General features: G+C 43.8%; 3 protein-coding genes and 1 long non-coding RNA gene across 13 annotated transcripts in view; 2 read left to right on the top strand and 2 right to left on the bottom strand.

Moving 5' to 3' along the window:
* ANKRD6 (ankyrin repeat domain 6) overlaps positions 1-3,503 on the top strand; it is a 213,992-nt gene extending 210,489 nt beyond the window's left edge. For all 4 annotated transcript variants that reach the window (XM_089332903.1, XM_008263208.5, XM_089332904.1 and 1 more), the window contains one exon: positions 485-3,503. In XM_089332903.1, coding sequence (XP_089189029.1) covers positions 485-1,023 — 539 coding nt within the window. In that variant the 3' untranslated portion in view covers positions 1,024-3,503. The remainder of the gene's footprint in view (positions 1-484) is intronic.
* Positions 3,504-8,427: 4,924 nt separating this feature from the next.
* LYRM2 (LYR motif containing 2) lies at positions 8,428-10,433 on the bottom strand. Of its 2 annotated transcripts, none has more exons than XM_002714581.6 (3): positions 10,293-10,433; positions 9,603-9,743; positions 8,428-8,908 (listed from the first exon to the last, which is right to left on the bottom strand). In XM_002714581.6, the coding sequence occupies exons 1-3, from the start codon at positions 10,335-10,337 to the stop codon at positions 8,828-8,830; spliced, it is 267 nt and encodes an 88-aa protein (XP_002714627.1). In that variant the 5' UTR covers positions 10,338-10,433; the 3' UTR covers positions 8,428-8,827. The 2 variants fall into 2 exon arrangements, with proteins under 2 accessions (XP_002714627.1, XP_069929884.1); XM_070073783.2 differs by having other exon boundaries at positions 10,251-10,366.
* LOC103349813 (uncharacterized) lies at positions 9,740-20,390 on the top strand. Of its 3 annotated transcripts, XR_011388619.2 has the most exons (5): positions 9,740-9,884; positions 10,078-10,318; positions 15,734-15,876; positions 19,389-19,674; positions 20,218-20,390. It is a non-coding gene; the product is annotated as an uncharacterized LOC103349813 (long non-coding RNA). The 3 variants fall into 3 exon arrangements; XR_007923227.3 differs by lacking the exon at positions 9,740-9,884 and having other exon boundaries at positions 10,067-10,318; positions 15,734-16,364; XR_011388618.2 differs by lacking the exons at positions 9,740-9,884; positions 15,734-15,876 and having other exon boundaries at positions 10,065-10,318.
* MDN1 (midasin AAA ATPase 1) overlaps positions 14,593-21,059 on the bottom strand; it is a 180,205-nt gene continuing 173,738 nt past the window's right edge. For all 4 annotated transcript variants that reach the window (XM_008263214.5, XM_089332900.1, XM_089332901.1 and 1 more), the window contains 5 exons: positions 19,578-19,651; positions 19,352-19,466; positions 18,101-18,164; positions 16,506-16,648; positions 14,593-15,916 (listed from right to left, as the gene is read on the bottom strand). In XM_008263214.5, the coding sequence (XP_008261436.3) occupies positions 15,728-15,916; positions 16,506-16,648; positions 18,101-18,164; positions 19,352-19,466; positions 19,578-19,651 (585 nt within the window). In that variant the 3' untranslated portion in view covers positions 14,593-15,727. The remainder of the gene's footprint in view (positions 15,917-16,505; positions 16,649-18,100; positions 18,165-19,351; positions 19,467-19,577; positions 19,652-21,059) is intronic.

The following is a 21,059-nucleotide window of genomic DNA, read 5'->3' as shown; positions in this document are numbered from 1 at the left end:
GTTAGGTGTGGGGCTTTTCATGGAGCTCTGGGTATGGGGAATGGAACCACCTTTCCAGACTGGCATTTGGGCCGAGGAATGAGTATCCTGGCTTTATGGCCCAGAAATCAGGGAATGGGGACATTCGTTCTCATAGATAAATGCCTGGCTCTGCTCTGAGTCGCTCGGTGAAGTTGTGTCATCCTTGGGCATCAGGAAATGGGAGCCGGGGCCTTCCAGGGTAGAATGAGACAGACTGGGGGAAAGACCGGCTCATTTTTTGGCTTACATCCATGAAAGCCCTGACCATTCAGGATGATGATCGGGGGAGAGAGGGGTTCACAAAAGCTGAGAAAAGCTCCAGAAAAGGTGCACCTGGTGGATGGTGACCTAGAAGGCCAGGGAGTTTCCAGGATTCCCAGGACTCTCGAGCACACGCTGCCCCCAGCCAGAGACCAGCGTGAATGGGCCTCAGCTTGACCATCTGTTTTCCTTCTGCCACCAGGTGTGGAGCCATCAGTGGTGACAGCGGGTCCAGTAGCAGCTTCTGACACTTCCTCTCAGGTAGTTAGGCCCAAGGAAAAGGCCCTGCACTCCAATGCCACCCACAGACTGCAGCAGGAGCTGTCTTCCTCTGACTGTGCAGGCGCCCGCCTGAGGAACGTCAAAGTTCAGGCAGCCTTGCTGCCCTTGAATGAAGCAGCCAAAGGTGACCAGCAGGCCGGGCCCTGTGTCAATAGAGGCACCCAAACCAAGAAGTCTGGAAAAAGCGGGCAGGCGAGGCATCGGGCCCAGCAGCCAGCAGCAGGTGGCGAGCAGCCCACCCCTCACACCCGAGACACCTCCCAGGCTCTGGAGCTCACCCAGTACTTTTTTGAGGCCGTTTCTACCCAGATGGAGAAGTGGTATGAAAGGAAGATAGAGGAAGCACGGAGCCAGGCCAATCAGAAAGCCCAGCAAGACAAGGCCACACTGAAGGAACACATCAAAAGCCTGGAGGAAGAACTTTCCAAACTCAGGACTAAGGTACAGAAGGAAAATTAGGGCCCGGAAAGTGGAGGGAGTTCCAGTTTTGCAACTGCAGAGTCGCTGTGCTTAAGGAGTCAATGACTGTACATGCAGCAGACTTGCCTATCAAAAAGCCACTGGTGTCTCAGATGTGCCAGACAACATACTTCCCATGCCTTGAAGTTATGAAGACTTCGACAGCTCAGCTGAAACCCGGGGAAGCTTGCTTAGTGTCAGGTTTCATTACTAGCCTGAAACCTCATTTCAGGTTCACCCGAAGTCCAGACGCTCAGATTAAGCCTCGCTAAGAAGCTGGATGATGTCCAAGCCTACACCCCAAACTTCCGGATATATGAAATGATGCAAGGGAAAAGCAAGAAAAACACTAGTCCTCTGCGAACTGAAGTTGTCGTTCACGTAAATTTAAACATACCTGCTGTGCCTAGATGAGAGTGTTGTTCTGGGAGGGAGCTGTAACTCTGAGATGTGCTAAGCTAATCTCTCGTTCTCAAATCCATAATGTTTAGACTTTTGACATTTTAGCCAGGTAAAAATTTATCAAACATATTTTGAGGGAAAAAAGATTTTCACAATGTCACAAGATCCAGTATACCTTAAGATAAATTTTTTTTGAAAAAAAAAAATGAGTGATGGGATAAGCACTGAAAATGTTAATAATGAGCTCACATGAGAACAGTTCAGATCATCTGATCACAGTTTCTGTATTTTTCAGCCAAAAAATCCTTAAGCATAGTGATTTTAAAACACATGAACAGAAAAAGCATTCGCGTAGCCATGACCTGAAACTTCCATAACCTACCCATAATCAAGCTGCTATCTTAAAGGAACTTTCTGATTTTGAGATTATGAATCTATATTTTATAAAGCAAGAAGGCTATTTCCTCAAAGTGTTTCATTCTGAATTACCACTGAACAACCTCAAAAGCTTTCCACTGCCTTGCGGTGACTATATCAAGGTAAAGAATTCAGTGTTTTGATTGAGACCCCACTGTTTCCCAGCTTCATGGAACACTGAAAATTTTACTTTGCCCCAATATGAGGTAAGAACAAAGAAACAAAGTTACAAAAGTAGCCTGCCTATGTCAAAATACTGGTTTAATTATCTTAGTTTCCTGCCCCTATAAGTGTGGGGATTTTATTCCTCCCTTCAAAGTTCCATGTAGGCACACAAACTTCAATTCTGATTCAAATCACAGGAACCTAACATCTGTTGCCCACAAATTGACTTCTTGGGAACACTAAAACAAAAGACAAAAACTCAGTGTGCTTTCACTCGCTTTGTCACACTCAGTTTTGGTTACAGACATTGCTTTCCAAAAGCAATGTAGTTGACAGACTGTTGTCAAATCTGAAGACGGAATGAGTTTGATGTTACCTCAAGTTCACTTTCATATGTTTGTAAGCCTGTCTGGTTCCTCAGCTGCCATGAGGGAGCCCGCCCTCACCCCAGTCACTGGATTACCCATAAGGAGGCACTTCACTCTTTGCATTTCCCTGTTTGTTCCTGATGCACAACCACAGAACTGTAGATCGAGACGTTGCCTTCAGTTTGGACATCACTAACGTCAGTTTATTGGGAACTGCCTAATACTCAAGTCCTGAGAGGGTGAGGAAGGTGTGCTGCAAGCAAGAGTTATTTTCACTTATAACAGTACTTCCTGTTACCTGGAGTACCCTTGTTGCCACATGCTGAAAACAGATTGTAGCTACCAAGTCTAGACCACCCAGTGCTTAGCTGGGAGTATTGTGACTTCAGAAGCAAGTGTCTTACTGAGAAATGGATGTTCTGGTCAAAGAGTCACAGTTCGGAAAGATCCTGGGGAGGAATGAGAAAGGTCACGTGGACCCAGGCTGGCAGACTACTGGAATCTTCTCTTGGTTCTCCTCCGTAGAAAACCAGCAGAGGCAAGGAGACGGAATAAGGTCAGTCAGCCTCCCAACTCCAGGGATGACAACCTCCGAATTAAGACCAGTGCCAACAGCGCTGTATTTTCAACTACTGTGTTTGGTCTGTTTTTGTTCCGTTGCATTATTGAAAAGTAAACTGCAGGTCTGGTGTGGACTTTTCCATGTTTCTCCCTTGTGCTGTCTGCTAAAATTAGGAAATGCCTCAACTGTACTTCTCCCAAAAAATGTAACGATGTGTAGCCTGTCACGTGGGCTGTGTTTCAAAATGAGGCTGAAACTTTCAATAACTTGGGGGGAAATGGTGTAAAACACAAAAAGTGTACAATATTATAATTTCACATTGAGTATACTAAATATCTGTGATAGATTAAATGCATTAGTTCTAATCTTTTGACTTTGGGAGCCAAGATAAAGGAAGTGATATTTTCATGTTTATACCTTATTTTTTGAGTCAAATGTTGATATATTTGAAAGGCATGTTGTCTTCTATTTAATATTTTTATTACCTTGAATTTGTGTCTCTTCCAAGAATTAGACATTGTCCTCAATACTATGGATCCTTATTAAACTCCTTATTTTAAAAAAAATGAAAGTATGAACACTTTGTTTAGCTTGAACTTTCATTTGCCATGGTTAACTGAGTTTGTTTCCTGAGAGTGCCTTAACTCAACCACACTTTACTTTGTGTCTATAAAAGTGTAATTTAGAGTAAATACATCTGCTTTAAAGTCAAGATCAGGTGCATCACATCAAAACAAAACAAAGCTGTTATTATATGGCAAGATTTCTCTGTGTAAGCTCAAATAAATGTTTAAACAGTTGACCATTTGGAAAATACTGAACAAAGGGGAAAACATCATTTGTCACGGTTAAGCAATATGTAAGCTCTACGTTACACTTTTGAGTAATAAATTGTTCCTGCAAATTAAACCCACTTCTTGTGAAATGTGGATTATAAAAATAAATCAAGTAAGACTTAAAAGACAAAATTATTTTTAAAGAAATAACCTTTTAAAATGCATTTTATGAATAGTAAAACAAATATTTTTATTTGTAACTTAAGGAGTGATTATTTCACTTTATTGCCAATTTAATGTGAATATTTCAACTTAAACCTGTGAGTTACAAAAGACACAGTATAGTAAGTTGTTCTAAAGTAAGAGTGGATGGGGTGATTAACCATCTGCCTGCAGCACCAGCATCCCATATGGGCACAGGCTCTAGTCTTTGATGCTCCATTTCCGGTCCAACTCTCTGCTATGGCCTGGGAAAGCAGTAGAAGATGGCCCAAGTCCTTGGGCCCCTGCACCCACGTGGGAGACCCCAAAGAAGCTCCTGGCTTCAGATCTGCTCAGCTCCGGCTGTTGTGGCCATTTGAGGAGTGAACCAGCGGATGGAAGGTCTCTCTCTGTTTCACCCTCTCACTGTCTGTAACTCTACCTCTCAAATAAATAAATAAAATCTTTTTTAAAAAATACAGTGATACACTTTTCAGTAAACAAAATCAATCATGACTTTTTTTTCCCAGATGCCTGTTGGTGCTGGCATCAATCACGACTATTGAATGACTTAATAATTTAACTTAATGGTTATTAACTGAAATGCTATTTTTTCAAATGAGTTATTTATTTGAAAGGCAAAGTTACATGGTGGGGTGCGGGGAGGGAGAGAAAGCGATATCAAGAGATCCTTTATCCACTGGTTCATTTACCAAATGGCCACAACAGCTGGAGCTGAGCAGATGTGTAGCCAGGTGCCAGGTGCCAGGTGCCAGGAGCTTCTTTGGGGTCTCCCACGTGGGTGCAGAGGCCCAAGGACTTGGGCCATCATCTGCTGCTTCCCCAGCCACATTAGGAAGCTGGATTGGAAGTGGAGCAGCCGGGTCTCGAACTGGCGCCCACATGGGATGCCTGCTATACCACAACACCAGCCCCCTTAAATGCTGTTTAATAGTTCGTTTTCTCAAGCAAGGAAACAGCCTATGTCGTTTCTATTTTGGCAAAGTGAGCCTTTTTGATCCTCTTAGGGCCTTATTCTACTTAATTTGACTTTTTCAAAGTAGATGTGGGATATTTCCCTATGTTTTAAAGAGCATTTTCCTTACATATTCATAAAGACAGATAATTTAGGGAGGTATGGGTCTCTGCCTCCTAACAGTGCCGGTGTGATTCTAATACAAATAGCAGAGAGTTAAGTTAGCAAGTCAGCTGTTTCTATGCAGGCATATCCACAGCAATCACATTTTTAAAATGGGAGAATGATACAGGAACAATCAAATCATTGTATATAAATTGCTATATGGGGGCCAGAGCTGCAATACAGGGAGTTAAGCTACTGCCTGCAACGCTGACATCCCATAAGCACTAGTTCCGGTCCTGGCTGCTCCACTTCCTACCCAGCTCCCTGCTAATGAACTTAGGAAAGCAGCAGAGGATGGCCCAAGTCTTGGGCCCCCACCACCTACATGGGAAACTTGGTGGAGTTCCAGGTTCCTGGCTTCAGTCTGACCCAGTCCAAGCCATTGTGGCCATTTGGGGAGTGAATCAGTAGATGGAAATGCTCTGTCTCCTCCCCCCGAACTGTGCCTTTCAAATAACTCAATAATTCTTTTTTTTAATCATTATATAATAGCCTTAGCCACTTAATGCTACAAAGTTTTTGTACTTAAACCCTTTTATTGTAGTTCAAACATCTGAAAATAAGCTAAGCAAAAACTTAACATTCAGATCAGAATACAGCTTATAGGCAACACCCAGAAAATTTGTCTAATCTAGCATACTGATAAAGAACACTTTATTATGAATAAAATGTGTTTCTTAATGGCTACGGTTGCGTACCTGAGAAGAAACTGCTGAATAAACCTCTCAGGCTAAACAAGACTTGGCCTATCATTCAGATGGAATAATCAAAGGATATAAGTAAACACAGTAAACTTTTTTCCAAATAAAAGTAAATGCACATACATTACATTAATATTAGCCTCTGGAAAGTAAGAATTCAATTCTCAGTGTTTGACCTATTTTAAAAATCAAAACAGAATAACCCCTAGGTTTATTAGGTTCTTTTTCAGACAATCTCATCATGTACATCAGAAATGTTCTTTAGGTCCTCCATGTACACAACTACAAACAACACACTGACTTACACACTTCATACATAAGAGTGACATTTTTACTCTCAAAATTTTATTAGCCTGTATTTTTGTATGCATGTCACACACACAAACTTCAGTTTACAGAACTGTCAATTCTAGAAAATTCTACAAGTTTTCACTTTCACTAAATTAATCGTGTGAGTTTGGTCTTGAAAAAGTGTCTGGAAATCAGCTTTGGTTGTGTGCCTCTGATGTGTGCCTCAAATTTTTTTTTCTGCCTCTGGGGTAGACCCTAATGTACTAATGTGCCAAGGATCTTCCTTAATGATTTTTTTTTAACCCCTTTCACCTAGATTCTAAGATTAGCCACAGAAGTTTTATCTGGAAGTTGTCTAAAGTCTCCTCTTCTTTTTGGTAAGTGTTTCAGTGTGTTCATTAAGCTTCTTTCTCATCCCTAACCAAGATCTGAACTAGTGGTGACCCTCTTGGAGAGGCCTCTATCAAGCCATAATATAACTGAAGAATATGCATCACTGTGGATTCTTCAAGAAAGTTCCAGAATATCTCCTAAGGTCTATATAGCTCTGGTCCATCGAATGATAAAACAGCTTTATTGACATTAAGTCACATACTAAGCATTTAAAATGGATGCTTCAATGGATTTAAATATATTGACAGTTGTGTAATCAACACTGTTAAGTCTAATTTTAGGATATGTTCATCACCCAGAAATCTCCACTACCACAGTCCCAGGCATCCACTAATCTGTGTCACCTCTACATTTCATAGAAATGGAATCATAGTTTGTGATTTTTTTAAAAAATTTTACTTAAGGTATAAAAATTTCATGTATTTCATGTACAGATTTAGGAACATGACACTTCCCACCCCACCTTCCCTCCTACTGCCACTGATGCTCCCATCCTTCTGAGTCAGTTACAGAGCTTGTCCACCTGTTGGTTCACTCCCCAGATGGCCCCAACAGCCAGTGCTGTGCCAGGCTAAAGCCAGGAGCTTCATCCAGGTCTCCCTCAATGGGAAGCAGGGGCCCAAACACTTTTCTAGGGCCATTAGCAGGGAGCCAGATCAGAAGTGGAGCAACCGGGACACAAACCAGTACCCATATGGCAAGCAGTAGCATTACTTGTGCCACAATGCTGGTGGCTTATGTGATTTTTTTTTTTTAAAGATTTTACTTATTTTAAAGGTAAAGTTACAGGCAGAGACGCACAGAAAGGTCTTCCATCCACTGGTTCATTCCCCAAATGGCCTCAATGGCAAGAGCTGGGCCGCTCTGAAGCCAGGAGCTTCTTCCAGGTCTCCCACGTGGGTGCAGGGGCCCAAGCACTTGGGCCATCTTCTGCTTTTCCAGGCAGAGAGCTGGACTGAAGGAGCAGCTGGGACTAGAACCAGCACCCATACTGGATGCCGCCGCTGCAGGTGAAGGACTAACCTACTGTGTCACAGCGAAGGCCCCGTATGTGATTTCTGACAGACTTCCTTCAACAACGTTATCAAGGTTCATCCAAGTGTGGCATGTCATCACTCTTTGTTCCTTTTTAACCCCAAATGACATTCATTCTTTTTTAAAATTAATAATTAATTTGAAAGGCAGAGTTAGAGGCAGAAAGGTAAGTCTTCTATCCACTGGTTCAACCCCAGATAGCCACAATGGCCAGTGCTGTGGTGACCCAAAGCCAGGAGCTTCCTCTGGGTCTCCCAACTTGGGCCATCCTCCACTGCTTTCCCAGGCCACCAACAGAGAGCTGGATCAGAAGTGGAGGAGCCGGGACTAGAACCAGCACCATACGGGATGCCGGCACTGCAGGCAGCAGCTTAACCCGCTATGCCACACCACCAGCCCCAACATTTCATTCTATGAATATATCACAAGTTACCCATTTAGCAGTTTGCCAGCATTTTGATCATTTCTACTTTTTGGCTGTGTGAATTAACATTCATGTTCAATTTTTTTTTACTGATGCTTTTCAGTTGTTCTGGTTACAGACCTTAGAGTAGAATTGCTAAACATGGCAATTCCTGTTTAATCTTTTGAGGAACAGTGTTTTCCAAAGTGGCTGCAGACATTTCACATTCTTACCGGCAGTGAGTTCCAATTTCTCCACATCTTCACCGATGCTATTGCCCTTTCTAATTACAGGGGTTGTGGAAGTGAAGGGCTAGCTCATCGTGTGTGTGCGTATTTATTTACAGGGCAGTGAGAGACAGATCATCCATCCACTGGTTTTCATAGACCTTCGAGCCAGGGCTGGGCCAGGTGGAAGCCGGTTGCCTGGAACTCCACCTGCATCTCCCATGTGGGTGGCAGGGACCTAAGTGTCTGAGCCATCATCTGCTGCCTCCCACGGTGCACATTAGCAGTAAGCTTGATCAGAGACAGGACTAGAACTGGGCACTGCATTATGGAATAAGCATTTAATCTTTACAGCCTGTGCCATAATGCCCACCCCCACACCGTGGTTTTGATGTGCATTTTCTTGAAGATTGTGTTGACCATCTCCTTCTGTGCTAGCTGGCCAATTGCTGCAGTACTTTTTGCTTCTTAAAGAAAACTGCTAATACATCCAGGAACATTTTTAAAGCTCATGGTTTGCTTTTCAGTGCTAAGGCAATCATTTTGATGGCTTTTTCTGGGGGAGGAGGGGCCCACTCTGTGACATACCATGCTCCATCTTCTCATATTTTGCCCAAGGACTGTACATACAAACAGTTCAGCTTCGCTTTGAGCTGTCTGTTGTTAAGCCGCAACTCAGCAAAACACATGGAGACTAAAAACCCTTCAGAATAGTGCTACACTTAAGATTTTGCTAAAGCAAGTGTTTTTTCTAATTCCTTGAGCTGCATATTGCCTTGAGTGATCATCATCCGGATTGTATCCTGTAGAAGAAAGTAATAATCTGGTCACTTTTTTTTTTTTTTTTTTTTTTAAGATGTATTTAAAAGTCAGTGTGACAGAGAGAGAGACAAAGATTCTACCACCGTTTCACTCCCCAAATGGCCACAGTGTCCCAGGCTGGGCCAGGTAGAAGCCTCCATCTCCCACATGGGTGGCAGGGGCCCAAGCAGTTGAGCCATCTTTTTCTGCTTTCCCAGGCACATCAGCCGAGAGTTGGACTGGGAACTGGAGCAGCCGGGACTCAAATGGGCACTCTGATACGTGACGCTGCTAAAGTCACAGCAGTGGCTTAACCTGCTGCACAGCCACAACACTGGCCCCACTGGGCACTGTTTTTACACAAGGTACAGCTCTACCATTTTACTTATTAAAATCAAGAAACGATAATGAGACTCAGAAATGCTGCATGTAAGGAAAGCCAGAAGCTTTCCAAATATATAGATATTTAAAATGTAATACAGCATGGAAGCCAAGTGATGCTACCACAGACTGTAAATGCACAACCTTAAATTTTAAACGTACTTGTTTGGAAAATCAGTAACATTAAAAGGCAAGGTCAAAATATACCATCTTAGGGCTGTTCATATTCCAAAACTGGTAAATTTTGTAAAAACTTGGCCAAAAAATACGAACGAGTCAGGGGTTACGTAGCCCGCACCATTACCTCGTTCTTACCTCTTGGGTGGCACTTTTGTTCCTTTTGAATTCTCCCCTTGCCCAGTCCTTCAGGTATCTGCGATCAGAATCATCTGGTACTTGCCGGATTGCTCGTAAAATCCTTCTGTAGAGAAGGAGAACTTGCTGCCTTCGCAGGAACTGTACGGGAGGAGAAATGGCAGTTACCACGGCACAGTCACCAGCCCGGTGGCGCCACATTAGCAAGCCAAACTGCAACCAGACTTCCAGATCCTCAATTTTGAAAGGGACAAAGAAAAAAAATTTTTTCCGAAGAAAGGGGTAAGTTCATTGGAGCTCTTTGCTTACTCGTTTGTTAATTGTAAGAACATTTAAAACAGAAGCTGATGAGTTTACCAGGTAGAAAAGGGGCTGCCGCTCTCTTAGGAGCTTTAATCACAGTATCGGCACTTTCCCTACGTGCGGTAATTCAAGATCTTCCGTGACCTTGCTTGTCTCAAGGCGGTCTTTTCAGCAGCCACCGGGCGGGGCGGTGCTCTGAGAAATAAAGCGCCGGCCGGCCGGCAGCCCACACACTCTCCCGGCCCCGCCCCGCTCCCACGCCTGGAGAAAAGCTGTCAGAACCCCGCGGTAACTGCAGTCGCCTTAACAGCCAGCGTGCAGAGAAGAGCATCTGAACGCTCGCACCGCAGAAAGGTGATCGAGGAGGCTGGAGAGAACTGCTGCTACCTGCTTCAGCGTTAGTGTTGCCGGAGGTAAGCGGGAGGCGGCCATGTCCGCCGACTGCAGAGCGCAGGAGCGGAAGTGGGGTTGGTGCGCAGGGGCGGGGCGACCTCGGTTTCCTGGGAGACGGTGGCGCGCGCTGCCTGAGCGCTAAGTCCCAGGGTTCCGGCTGAGATTGGCTGTGCAGCCTAAGGCTTGGAGTTTCCCTTGTCTTGACCTGAGTTAGTTTTCCCATCGTTATAAGGTAGTTTTTGGAAAAAAAAAATTAAAATCCAGTTTCTTTTCATAATAATTATTTTTCTTGAACTTTTTTTAAAAATAAGATTTATTTATTTATTTGAAAGAGTTACACAGAAAGGAGAGGCAGAGAAAGGTCTTCCATCCGCTGCCTCACTGCCCAATTGGGTGCAACAGCCGCTGTCCTGATCTGAAGCCAGGAGCCAGGAGCTTCTTGTGGGTCTCCCACATGGCAGCAGGGGCCCAAGGACTTGGGCCATCTTCCACTGCTTTCCCAGGCCATAGCAGAGAGCTGGATTGGAAGTGGAGCACCCGGTCTTGAACCGGCGCCCACGTGGGATGCGCCAGTGCTTCAGGCCAGGACGTTGACCAGCTGCACCACACAGCTGGCCCCTTTATTGGGCTTCTTAAAGACCCTGTCATTATGTATGGATTTGAAAATTTTTGTAGCAACATAAACATCTTTTAATTCAATTATCAATGAACTTTTTGAAGTACCCTCATATGTAATGCGCTAAGAGCAGAACCTGGCCTGTCAGAACTCCTTTGAACTTGACCAGGTCTCTATGACCACATTGTCAATAACTTTTCAAATGTGCAACAGATTAGTGGCTACAGTTTACTACTGGTCACTGGCCTAAGCACTGGTGAACTTCAATAGCCCTCACCATTTCCAAGTTACTTATTCTTTTGTGAATTGCCTGTTTGTGACTTGGGTCACTTTATGATCAGGACTTTTTTTTTTTTTTTTTTTTTAATGATTTTGAGAGTTAGAGAGGGATCTTCCATCTGCTAATTCACTCCCCCAAAAGCCACAATGGCCGGAGCTGGATTGGAAGAGGATCAGCAGGGACGTGACCCGGCATCTGTATGGGATGCCGGTACCGCAGGTGGAGGCTTGGCCTATGACACGGTAGCAACTGCCCCATGATGAGGACTTTTATTCAAGTTTTATGTGGGGTTGTTTGTTCTACATTTTTTCTTTTTTGGTAATTTATATGTACAGAAGCTAAGTTCCTATACAGTTCTATTTTCCTTTTTTTGTCTTTGAGGGTTTTCATCTTCCACTCAGAACTTTTTTTTTTAAAGTATTTGCTCTATCTAAAATTTGCTTTATAGCATGATGTGGATCTAAATCCTTTTCAGGCTGCTAAGCTGTGACGTTTTTCCCACCCCCCTGCCCCCCGGCTTGATGATGCCTTTTCGACCATGTGGCAAATTATTATTATTATTTTCATAGGCAGAGTGGACAGTGAGACAGAAAAGTCTTCCTTGTCCGTTGGTTAACCCCCCAATGGCGGAAGCCCGGAGCCAGGTGCTTCTGGTCTTCCATGAGGGTGCAGGGCCCAAGCACTTGGGCCATCCTCCACTGCACTCCCGGGCCACAGCAGAGAGCTGGCCTGGAAGAGGGGCAACCGGGACAGAATCCAGCACCCCGACCGGGACTAGAACCCGGTGTGCCGGCGCCGCAGGCGGAGGATTAGCTTAGTGAGCCGCGGCACTGGCCATATGGCAAATTATTTTAGAGTCAGGATAAAATGTGTTCAGGACTGTTTCATCTTGTAGTAAATGTTACCCTTTTTTTGAGGCCAAAGTGCTTTATTGAAGCATTTGGGAGGGGTGGAGGGTCACTCGAACATGCACTAGGACTGACTGGAATCTGATGTCCCCGCAAGTATATTTTGTATGTTAAAGGACTCTGTGTAGTTGCTTCTCAGAATCTGCTATTACTGGTGTGTGTGACCTTTAGAAATGTTTGCAGGTTACTTTCTTCTCAATCATATTAGGGTCTTTTAAAAAAATTTTTTATTTGAAAGAGTTATACAGAGGAGAGGCAGAGAGGCTGGGGGAAAGGGGGAGAAGGGGAGAGGGAGAGAGGGAGAGAGGGAGAGGGAGAGGGAAAGGGAGAGGGGTCTTCCATCCGATGGTTCACTCCCCTTTTGGCCGCAACGGCCAGAGCTGCACTGATCCGAAGCCAGGAGCTTCTTCCGGGTCTCCCCCATGGGTGTAGGGGCCCAGGTGTCGCTCCCCGTCTTCGTGGAGGAACGACACAGGACCTGGCGCTGTTCTTTTGTCTGCTCGGCCCTTCCCGGGTTTGCTGCTGGTTCTTCCCGGGTTGGCTACCGTCCCTTCCACCTCCGTGGAAGGGCGGTTCCCCCTAGCCACTTTCCCCACTTACGTGGGGGAGCGGCACACCGCCGGCCGGCCGGCTCTCTCGGGGGCTGCGCAGGTGTTCCTTCAGATAGATGTTCCTGGTGCATGTTGTCTCTCTCCTCCTTTATAGTCCTCTTCCACCAATCCCAACTCTGCTACCCACACACCGAGTACGCTGCTCTCCTCCAATCAGGAGCAAGATCAGCTCCTGCAGCTCAATCAAATTGGTGAGAGGCAGCTGCGTAGAAGTTGTTACTCCCTTCTCAGCGCCATATTGTGGGAGAGCAGATGCATAGAATAAGTCTTAATTCCAGTAACTTAGTCTAGTCCGAGTTGCTCCCCACACCCAGGGACTTAGGCCATCTTCTACTGCTTTCCCAGACCATGGCATTAACCCGCTGTGCCACAGCACCAGCCCTCATCTTAGGGTCTTTACTGAGATTTTGATGCATTGGATCTATGTGTTAGTATGTGAGGACAGATTTTTACATTATTTTCTCCTCTTATCCAGAAACTTGTGCTAGACACAGGTAATAACGTCTTGAGCCATATATCTTCCCTGTCCTCGGACTCATAAGGCCAATGTAGCACTTAGAAAAAAATGGCAAGGTTTATTATATCCTGGAAGCTCATTCTTCATGGAGGGCTTATCTAAGCTACTCTGCCTGACAAACCTAGCTAAGAGAACTTCCATCAACTCATGGAACACTGGCAGATTCCAGGAACTCTGGTTTGCTGTGATCTTTTCAGATAATGAAGGGATGCTGGAAGGGAAGGGAGGATCAGGAAGATCCTCAGGTCACAGGCAGTAGTTTGCACAGTACCTGCCTCACCAGAGGGAGCTTAGTCTTCAGCTGGAGAGATTCTATTTGTGAGCAGGATGAAGTGAAACAAGGAAAAATACAGGACTAATCAAATGTTATTGAAGTAGTCAGGTTAGGAGAGGATAGATGTCCAATAGAGCAGACACAATAACTAATTTGACTTGGGTTTGGATGGAGAGAAAGGAAAGTAAGGTGGCTGTATAGGCTGAGATCCAAGTTTATAAAGAGTGGCTGTGAAAGGTGGTCCGTGTGGACAGGGAATACTGGAAAGCAGGTTTGGGAAGGGAGAATTCAGTGTCATATTTGAACATGATATATTGAAGAGTCTGGCATCTAGTAGTGTTTTAGACATTTGAACAGAATTGAGACTGCCAAAACGGAGCCTTGTTTGATCCTTGAATAGATTTTTTGGGGGCAGGCCTTTTGCTTAGGTGATGGTTGAGACCATGAGATGGTGAAAGTTGTCCAAAGAAATAAGGAAAACCTGACAGAGCACTTGTACTCTGCTGCCCATTCCTTAAATGTCAGAGCTTATCTGGCTGAGGAGACTGGGTCGTTGGGGATGGAGGAAGGACACAATGTCAGCAGCTGGCATTAACATGGAGGCTGATTTAGTTCCATCCCTGCAAGCCCTAGTGCAGCCTAGAGCCCAGTAAGTGACTCAGGTATGTTGTACGTCTTACCCTGTACCAGGGACCCCCACCAGTTGAAAATGGCACTGTAGAGTACCTGCTTACTGGAATTCCTACTCTTTAAGACCCCATGAAATATCTCAGGGCCGAGAGAATCATTCTGGGGATACCAGTTGGGAAGTAACTATATCCTAGATATAGACCTGCTGATTAAAGACACAACAGACTGCTTCATTGTCATGACGTTGCTGTCTTTCCCTACTAAGCGGCACTAAGGAAATGTGAATGGAGGCAAGATGATAGGTCATTGTGTAGCAGAGTCTCTGTGAGGCATCGCAGTGTTCCTCCAAATCTCCCTTTTCTCTGCATCAGAGTGGACAGGAACACCAGTGAGAAATAAGCCCTTACCAGCTCAACCCAGGTATGCCTTTGCTGTATTCCAGTAAGCATAGTCACAAATTACACCAACAGGGGTATATGTTTTAATAGTTTTCAGAATATAAGCTGCATAGCTTTTTAGAATTAAAAAATAATGGTGCTGTAACTTCGGGTACATGCTTTAGGACATTTGGTTAAACAACAATTTGCCTTTGACGACCACCTCAAAAGGGTGGCGCGTTTCACAGTGTAACTTGGAAACAGACGAGGGGACAGATGAACACATCATGGCATGTTGCCTACAAAAGAACATCTGACAGGATATTAAATAGAACACGACACATGGTTTCAAGTATTCAAGCACTGCTTTCTGGCCAACTTAAAAACTGCCTTTGACTAGGGGCTGGGGTTGGAGCTGCTTAGTTCTTGTGGACACAGCATTTCTTTTCCAAAGACAGACAGACTCAGTCCAGCTTAAAAGCAGTGGGAGGAATGGTATTTTCTCCTTAACTGTTAAAACGAACTAAAGAAATAAATTACTACAACAATAGGGACCATGGCACTGAGAGGATGAAATAAAGAGAAAGCCATTTCTCCATCATTGCATAGTCTCTTGCAGCAGCAAAAGTAAAGGACACAGAACAGCCACTTTGTATTCACATGGCCCAAGGTTCATTTTGCTGATTGCTTGAAGTCCCATAATGCCTGGTTGCTTTATGAGTTCACACACAGCACACATTTCCTGTCCTCAAGGAGAAGGCAGTTCCTTTCACAATATGTAGTTGTGGGTGGGTTTGGCAAGGCAGAGCTCATAGAGGCAAGCGCCCCTATGAGGGAAAGCAGGCAGTGCCACAGTGTGGCCTCTCCTCTGGCCAAGGCTTCTAACATAGGGAGGGCAGCTCTGTCTCAATTCTCAGAGTGACACCTGCTGCTCCTTCACTGCCACAGGTTTGTTGTAAGAAACTTAGCCCAGGCAAGAGTGTGAGTCCAAAAACTAAGCTCTGAGATCATACTGTATAATAAAAACATAGATTGCAGCACAATTTTTTGTAGCTGTTGGATAAATTTTTATAAATTAGATCTAAGACAAAAGAATATCGCATTCTGGAGCTTTGCGTTCAGAAACAGTTGTCCAAAAGGAAGCATCTGGGCACGAAGTGTGACATTGTGTAGTTTAAATATGTACATAGTCTCACTCTGGACCACTCTTTCTGTTCTATAGGTGGTCAGAGGCTGTCACCAACTCAAACCACTGCCTGAGGGCATCACTGAGAGTCTCAGGAAGCGCATTCACATCTCGAAGAATGATATAGAACGGGAATGGGAACTCCTCCATGTAGGATCGGATTTCAGGCATCTCTCCAGGTCCTTTAAATATTGGTACTTTAATGTCCAAAATAGAATCCTGTCAACAAGACATTAACAGAGAAAGGAAAACTCAATCAGCATATTTGTTTAGCTCTTCTATGATCTTTTTGTTGACAAGTTTTATGTCTTATACCTAAGTCAGAGGCAGGCCTTTTTTTGAGCACTCCTTCCAGGAGAAGGGAAGAAGAGAACAGACTAGAAAATGTGCTTTCCTACAATAGTGTTGCCATTCTCTGCCTGGAATAATTCCCACTGAATCTTCATGCTGCCATCAAGGACTTGAAGTGGCCTGCAGAGACAATGCCTCCCATATAGAGCATATTCACTAAGCTGGCTGATGCTCGCTGCTAGGAAAGGGGCTTGTCTCTGATTTCAAAGTGCTCAGGGCCAATTATGGCCATTCATAGGGAAGTTATGACCCAGAGAATGGTTCTGAAGACACAGTAAATCTCCCACCTTATTGTCAAGATTTTTCTAGGCACTTGGTAAGTATTTTCTCAGTCTCAGACCACAGTGAATGCTAGTTCTCAATATGCTGGAACACCATCCAGGCCATATTTCAGACACAATAAACTGAAAGGAATCCCTTTATCTCAAGAAAATGTGGCTTTTTAGTAATCACTTACCCGAGAGCTGGGATTGTCCAATACAACAAAAATGACAAAGATGTTGGCATTCTGAGCGGCCCGCACTGCCGCCAGGACTCTTTCCTTGCCTTCAAGGAAAAGGCCTCGTCCATCAGAGACTATCAGAAGGAGTTGTGCAATTTCTGCAGAACACATGATGAAGGGAATAAAATGGAAACCCACTGTCAAAAATTCAAAACCACCTGAGCTACGACAAGTGGCCTAAAGTATTAAAACCAGAGTACAAAAAAAGTAATGTATATGACCAAAATTGACATTTTCAGATCTGATGATCTCTACTGTTGAAGACCAGTGATTTTTTTTTCCTTTCCATTGTTGATTAAGCTTATGATCATAAAATAAACTGAAGGTATGTCATTGCAAACATTAAAAGAAACAATTGAGGAGGAGGAAGAATTGGGTGGGAAGTATCACTATGTTCCTAAATTTGTATATATGTGAAATACATGAAATTTGTTCACCTTATATAAGTTATATATATATATACACATACCAGATCTCTGAAACTAAGTCTCGGCATAGACAGAAGGGGTCCTTAATTAAATGAGCTCAAGATAATAATAGTGCTGGGGGCAGGCTGGCCTTGTTGGAAGTTTAGCAAGTGCTGAAAGGTGTGATTGGCTTACTTCCAAGTTTCTCCATGATACAGCCAGGCCTGAGATTTTGGAAAGGGCTATACAAACAGTTGGTGTGTTTCAAACCCCAAAGCAACAGCAATTGTTTAAGCTGTTTTTTGAATTATGTCCTCTTTTGTGTTTTCTTTTGTTATTTAAAAAAAAAAAGACTGCTACATAATATTTTATTTGACAGGTAGAGTTAGAGAGAAAAGTCTTCCTTTTGTTGGTTCACTCCCCAAATGGCCGCCACGGCTGGCGCTGCACCAATCCGAAGCCAGGGCCATGCGGGTGCAGGGGCCCAAGCACCTGGGCCATCCTCCACTGCTCCTCTTCTGTGGCCTGGGAGGGCAACCGGGACTAGAACCCGGCGCCTGCCCCATGTAGCAGTCTTATATTAATTTCACACCTTAGTCCTTTTTTGCCCCCCACAACTCTGAACTCAATTTATCAACTAAGTATACACCATTAATTAGGGTGGTAATAGGTTCCAACAGAAATTTCTGAGGCCTGCACCACGGCTCACTAGGCTAATCCTCCACCTGCGGCGCCGGCACACCGGGTTCCAGTCCCGGTCAGCATGCCAGACAGATTCTGTCCCAGTTGTCCCTCTTCCAGGCCAGCTCTCTGCTGTGGTCTGGGAGTGCAGTGCAGGATAGCCCAAGTGCTTGGGCCCTGCACCCCATGGGAGACCAGGAGAAGCTCCTGGTTTTGGATCAGTGCGGTATGCCGGCCGCGGTGGCCATTGGAGGGTGAACCAACAGCAAAGGAAGACCTTTCTCTCTGTCTCTCTCTCTCTCACTGTCCACTCTGCCTGTCAAAAAAAAAAAAAAAAAAAAATCTGAGCAAATGATTGAGTAAAAAATTTCATTGATGCCTGTTGCCCCTCCCTTACATGTCATGCAATGGGGACACTGAGATAAAGCAAGGAACCTGAAAAGGGGAGATAATGCAGCTTACCTGGACTGGTGCTTTGTGAGAACTGCTGGGCGGCTGCAAACATGTTGGCCACAGATTCTAGGAACTAAACCAGACACAATTAGAAATCTAAACTCTCTACCCATAGACCTCAGAAGTAACGTCAGTCTCTGTGACAATGGGAAATCAAACTGTCCCTTCTGACCACCTGTAGTAGAAGATGGTGGACACCTAGGGATCCAGGTATTCTGAAGGATAGACAAGGCAGGTGTCACTGGCTCTTCTCTCTGCAAGGCATCCCAAAAGAAAAGAAATGCTTCCCCAGGAAAGATGAAGTCAATTAATACAGCTGACTTCTTTCAAGAAAACGGATGGTCTGGCATTGTGGCACAGCAGGTTAAGCTGCCACCTGCAAAGCTGGTGACCCATATGGAGTGCCAGGTTACTGGCTTCAGCTTGGCTCAGCCTGGCTGTTGTGGTAATTTGGGGAGTGAACCATCAGACAGAGTGTCTTTTTCTCTAAGTCTTTCCCTTTTGTCATGTTGCTCTGTCCTTCAAATACAACTAACCTTAAACAAACAAACAAACAAAACCTGAACAAAAGAAAGCAGAAACTGTCTAGTGTGACCTAAAGAAAGAAGGCTAAATTACAGCAGGAACAAACTTGACCCATTTGATAAGGGTACTGGGGATGAGTTGCTTTTGCAAAAATGTTCTACACCACTCAAAACATAGGAAGCCAGAAAAACCACTGGTGCCAAGTCCAGTGATGTTTAAGGAACTGAGAAAAAGTCATCACATCTTGATTTAGAGGATGCCAAGGAGGCTTCCATTCTAGTGGTAAACAGGTTGAGGCCTGGCACTGTTCTGTTGCAAACTTTACTTGTCCTAGTACCATATTGGGGGCTGGGGGCTTTCTAAAAATTACACCTCTCCAATTCCAATTTAAGAATAACTAGAGAACGGGGCCAGTGCTGTGGCACAGTGGGTAAAGCCAATGCCTGTAGTCTGTATGGGCGCCGGCTCGAGTCCTGATTGCTCCACTTCTGATCCAGCTCTCTGCTATGGCCTGGGAAAGAAGAAGTTGGCCCAAGTCCTTGGGCCCCTGCACCCACTTGGGGGACCCGGAAGAAGCTCCTGGCTTCGGATCTGCATAGCTCTGGCCACTGCCGCCAGCTGGCGAGTGAAGCAGCAGATAGAGGCAGAGCAAGAGCGAGGTCTTCTAACTCTGCCTTTCAAATAAATAATTAAAAAAAAAAAAAATAGAGAAGACGTTTGATGACCTCACAATACCTGAGCAATCTTGGTTTTCTTTTGTTGGAATTTGCAGAGCCGTAGGATCTGGGAGCCAGAGTAATCACTGAACTGCTCATGGAAGGGATGTAACAGCTTGACAGACTCTCCAAAACTTGGGAGACAAAAACCCAGTACAGTTGGAATTATTTTTTGTTGTATGATCAGAACAACAAAACAATGTTTGAAAAGGATTTTCCCAGTGAGGTTAAAAAGCCAGCCTTACCTGCACACTGCAACCTGACCCACTTCCAGGAGGGTGAGAGCATTTCCAATCACAGCCAACGATTCAAATGCAAGCTATGAAATACAAAGTTAAGGAGGTAAGAAATCAGAAATCCTCTAACCTAATGCCTGTCGATCTTCTCCATCGACATCCCCACAAAAAATGTTTTTTTGTTATGGTATTTATACTATGGAATACTGCTCAGCTGTAAAATAAAAATGAAATACTGTCTTTGCAACAAAATGGATGCAACTGGAAACTATTATACTTAAAATAAGCTAGTCCCAAAGAGATAGATAGATATGTTTTCCCTGATGAGGGGTAACTAACAGAGTACCTAAAATGTAATATACTGGAGTGAAATAGACATTTTGAGATTCAATGATTGTTTACAGCCTTGTCTCTTCTGTTGAAGAACAGTATTTTTTTTCTTCATACTATTTGTTGAAGTCTTACTTAGGGTAGGGTTAGCCTTACAATCATTAAGTAAACTGAAAGTAGATCTCTGTAAAAATTAAGAATGGGAGGATATGGGAGGGAGGGAGGATAGTATCACTATGTTCCTAAATCTGTACATATGAAATACATGAAACTTATATAACTTAAATAGTAATTTAAACAATTTTCTTTTTTTATACAGAGCACAAGTGAATAGCACCACAGAGGCTATTGTATTTACAATCAACCCAGAGGCAGTGGTGGCCTGAGGTCCTGCCTAGCATCTACAAAAGCCAGAACCCATGACACTGGTAGGAATGGTCTGTTGTAGCTACCATCTAATAAAAGTGATCTTCAGAAATAATGCTCCCTAAATATGCATTGTTTTTCCTTTTGGTGGGGTTGGGGAAGACTGTAAAAAGTAATGTTTTATGGGTAACAGATTTTAAAAACAAACTTAAAACTCATCCGTTTGTAGTAAAATCAAACTGGAGAACTCTATAAAAATATTTCATTACCACCCGCTTGAATGACAGCATAATCTTAGAATTTAAATTAGTGTAAGCACCACTAAGCTTCATGTTCTACGCACCTTACTTCATTTAATCTTCACAACTCTTAGTATGAGGTAGGTATTTTTATAACCAGAAGTGGGGAACTGCTTTTCTGCCAATGGCCATTTGGATATTTATACCATCATTTGTGGGGCATACAATGTTATCAACTTGAAATTTAGTAAATCTATAGCAGGCAAATTTTTTTAAGTCTCACCTGCAATTGCCTTGGCTGGGTTATCTAATAAAATGACTTAAAGACCTATATTTAAGATGTGTTGAAAGTGCCCTTCTGAACCCTTTGAATCTTAGGTCTTCTCACATGCTTCCCACATTCTCAGAACAGGTTAGCTGGAATTTCAAAACGGCTTTTTGCCAGATCATATTTTTTTTTTTTTTTTTTTTTTTTTTTTTTTTTTTTTTTTTTTTTTTTTTGACAGGCAGAGTGGACAGTGAGAGAGAGAGACAGAGAGAGAAAGGTCTTCCTTTT

Source organism: Oryctolagus cuniculus, chromosome 5 (assembly GCF_051225735.1).
Source record: "Oryctolagus cuniculus isolate XC-2025 breed Fujian yellow rabbit chromosome 5, ASM5122573v1, whole genome shotgun sequence".
In the NCBI taxonomy this organism is placed as follows: Eukaryota; Metazoa; Chordata; class Mammalia; order Lagomorpha; family Leporidae; genus Oryctolagus; species Oryctolagus cuniculus.
This window is presented reverse-complemented; position numbering and strand designations above follow the sequence as displayed.

Bases quoted from the DNA above. Each gene is read 5' to 3' on its own strand.
- LYRM2 (XM_070073783.2), bottom strand. From the start codon at position 10,337: ATGGCCGCCTCCCGCTTACCTCCGGCAACACTAACGCTGAAGCAGGTA. The intron at 9,744-10,250 runs GTGCGAGCGTTC...CCTCCCGTACAG, and splicing joins TCCTCGATCACCTTTCTGCG to TTCCTGCGAAGGCAGCAAGT. The intron at 8,909-9,602 runs GTAAGAACGAGG...TTTCTTCTACAG, and splicing joins ACAAAAGTGCCACCCAAGAG to GATACAATCCGGATGATGAT.